This window comes from Austrofundulus limnaeus, unplaced genomic scaffold, assembly GCF_001266775.1.
Source record: "Austrofundulus limnaeus strain Quisiro unplaced genomic scaffold, Austrofundulus_limnaeus-1.0 Scaffold738, whole genome shotgun sequence".
NCBI lineage: Eukaryota > Metazoa > Chordata > Actinopteri > Cyprinodontiformes > Rivulidae > Austrofundulus > Austrofundulus limnaeus.
This window is the reverse complement of record NW_013953140.1, coordinates 174,262-177,143: the sequence shown is the minus strand read 5'-3', so window position 1 is coordinate 177,143 and position 2,882 is coordinate 174,262. Positions and strand designations below refer to the sequence as shown.

The 2,882-nt window shown below is 46.2% G+C and overlaps 2 protein-coding genes across 3 annotated transcripts in view; both read left to right on the top strand.

Annotated features, from left to right (window-relative positions):
- The window catches only part of LOC106532246 (transcription intermediary factor 1-beta), a 13,620-nt gene extending 13,411 nt beyond the window's left edge, over positions 1-209 (top strand). The window contains exon 10 of the mRNA XM_014028269.1: positions 44-209. Within this exon, the coding sequence (XP_013883723.1) occupies positions 44-209 (166 nt within the window). The remainder of the gene's footprint in view (positions 1-43) is intronic.
- The window catches only part of LOC106532255 (E3 ubiquitin-protein ligase TRIM33), a 7,965-nt gene continuing 5,089 nt past the window's right edge, over positions 7-2,882 (top strand). The window contains exons 1-3 of one of the 2 annotated variants that reach the window (XM_014028278.1): positions 9-116; positions 171-1,473; positions 1,553-1,749. In XM_014028278.1, coding sequence (XP_013883732.1) covers positions 247-1,473; positions 1,553-1,749 — 1,424 coding nt within the window. In that variant the 5' untranslated portion in view covers positions 9-116; positions 171-246. Of the gene's footprint in view, positions 1,474-1,552; positions 1,750-2,882 lie in introns of both variants that reach the window. The other variant, XM_014028277.1, reaches the window with a different exon arrangement.

Here is a 2,882-nt window from a genome sequence, read left to right as displayed (position 1 = left end):
GAAAATGTCAGCTCCGTCACACAGTCTGGTTTGACCCCATCAGTCCAGCAGTCTGGTTTGACCCCATCAGTCCAGCAGTCTGGTTTGACCCCATCAGTCCAGCAGTCTGGTTTGACCCCATCAGTCCAGCAGTCTGGTTTGACTCCATCAGTCCAGCAGTCTGGTTTGACCCCATCAGTCCAGCACTATCATCAGAACCAAACTTCTAATAGTAGACCCTCCCTGCAACATAATCTAGAGTCAAAAATGTTGGTTGGCTCCAACCACAGTGTCCAAGATCAAGAAGTGCAGCAGGAATCTGAAGTGGACAAACGACCCCTCTGTGTGTCTGAGTCGGCAGTCCTTGAGTTTAGAGAGAAGAGACCGCTGCAGAAACTCTCTTCCTCTGGAACTCCACAGATCAGAGAGACAGCAGCATTATCAGAGGAAATACACCAAGTTTCACAAAACATCGTTGGTTCTGAATCCATGGACCCTATTTTTGGACCACTTTCACCACCGTCATCAGACATCAAACTCACAACCACCTCGCTAGAGGAAACCGACCCTCAGAGGAACCTGTCTTCACCTAAAGCTGTTGATGTTGGACCAGATACTACCAAATCAGAAGAAAAAACCTTTTTGGATGGATTATTTTCACCCATATCGTCAGAGGACGAGCTCCCCATCGACCCTCCAGAGGAAACCAAGCCCACAGGGAGACCGTCTTCACCTGAAATGGATGGGATAGAAAGGTTCATTGTCAAATCTGAAGAAAGTGAAACTGGTTGCAGACCATATTCACCAATTTCCTCAGAGGATGAGGTCATCAGCTTGTTTGAGGAAACCAAACCTACGAGATGGTCCTCACCTGAAATGGATAGGATAGAAAGTTTCATTGTCAAATATGAAGAAAGTAAAACAGGACTATTTTCACCCATATCATCAGAGGACGAGCTCCCCTTCGACCCTCCAGAGGAAACCAAGCCTACAGGGAGACCGCCCTCACCTGAAATGGATGGGATAGAAGGGTTCATTGTCAAATCTGAAGACAGTAAAACAGGATTATTTTCGCCTGTATCATCAGAGGATGAGTTTCCAGTTGTAGTGCCTGAGGACACTGGTGGACAGGGTTCCCCATCAGAGGAAACCGACCCTCCAGGGAACCAGCCTTCACCTGAAAGACATGACATCGAACATGTCCCTGTTAAATCAGATGAAACCAAAGCTGTTGGTTCACCTGGATCCTCAGATGATGAGCGGACAATCGACTCGTCTGAAGATGACGACCCTGCCCTGAACCTGTCTGCATCTGAATCAGACGGTGAAGTTTCACCAGGCCCAAAGCCCAGGCAGCAGGACTTCAGCCAGCCTCAGTGGCAGCCCCAAGTGTCTCTGGTCAAACTGCCTTTGTCTGTCCTGGGACCTGGAAGCCCCGAGTCGTGTTTCCAGTCCCTCCTGGAAGAGAGTGAGGAGGAGCTTCCCCTTCAGGAGGTAGAGGTCACTGAGACATGAATGACCCAACTGAAGATCAAACCCATCAGTTTAACTCATTCACTCTGCTGTATTGCAGGGTCCTGCCAATAACAACATGTCTGACTCCACCAACGATGACTTCATGAGCTGTCCATCGTCTCCTGGGTCTCCACTGTCCGTGGAGGTCATTTCCTGCTCTGCGTGTGCCTCGCCCAACGCGTCAAAGATCTGCTCAGACTGCGGTCGAGGCTACCACAGCAACTGCCACATTCCTCCTGTTGGACCTGATATTTGGTAAAAACAAAACAAATACATCCGCTTTCTTAATTACTTTTGATTTATTACAGCTGCAAAGAGTTAGCCTGGTAAAAACCAGACCCTGTCCTTCACTTTGCATCGTACGAGGGTCTGGACGTGCTACTGTAGAGAAGCAGTTCTTACTGGAGGTGTGGCCTCTGTTGAAGAGTGTGTGTTGTTGCTGCGACAGAGGCTAAGCTATGAAGCTAATCTGAAATGGCGTGTGCTGTAAACAACCCTACTGAGAGGAGAAATACACCGAGCYGAACGAGACGACTGTAAATGAGAGCTGCTGCTTTGTCAGACTAATTTATTTTAATTTGAAGTCTTATCAACACAGACTGGCTTCATTCACTTCCTCCACTGCTGTATGCTAAAATAACTAGCAGACACTGTACAGAACATCGATGTTATTCAAAACTCCTCCTGTTCTCTGATTGGCCCGGCTAAAAATCTGCCAGTGAAATCCTTGTCAATGGGAGAAGTCCCAGACGGAGCAGAGAAGGAAACTAGAACTGAGCGGAGCTGCGTAGGAAGGCAAGGACCAGGTTAACAAAGAATTGGCCCAGCCAGGAAAAGGCTAACAATAATTTAAGAACTGAAACTGTAAGAAGAGTAGGGCTGAGTAAAAAAATTGATTTTATCGATCTTTGATCGATTTAATTTAAATTTGGCAAAATCGCTTCACAGGACATGAGATCGATTCTTCCCCATGGTGTCTTGCGTGCGCGTCTGAGGCACATTTATATATTTTGTCCCTCCTGGCTTGCCGTATATTTACATCCGGTTGACGTTCAGTGCTAACATTAGCTTTCGATAACAAGTTGTCTGGATCAAAACAAAAGAAACTAAGGAATCTGTAATCCTATAGCCGACTCTCAGCAGAACTTAAAGACAACAGAGACCATGGTGACCATTGTTTGTAAAGATTTGCACTCCTACGCAGTAGCGAAAACGAGTCGAGGTTTGACAAGCAGCTCGTTGGATGCTCAAACCAAACTACTGAATGTAAACATCTGACTGAACTGTTCTCCATGTTTAAACGTGTTAAAGATGGGATTCTAACAAAATCATTTAGTTCTGTTACCAATATTATTATTTTTAAACTTTAAAGTGTATCTTACCCCCCC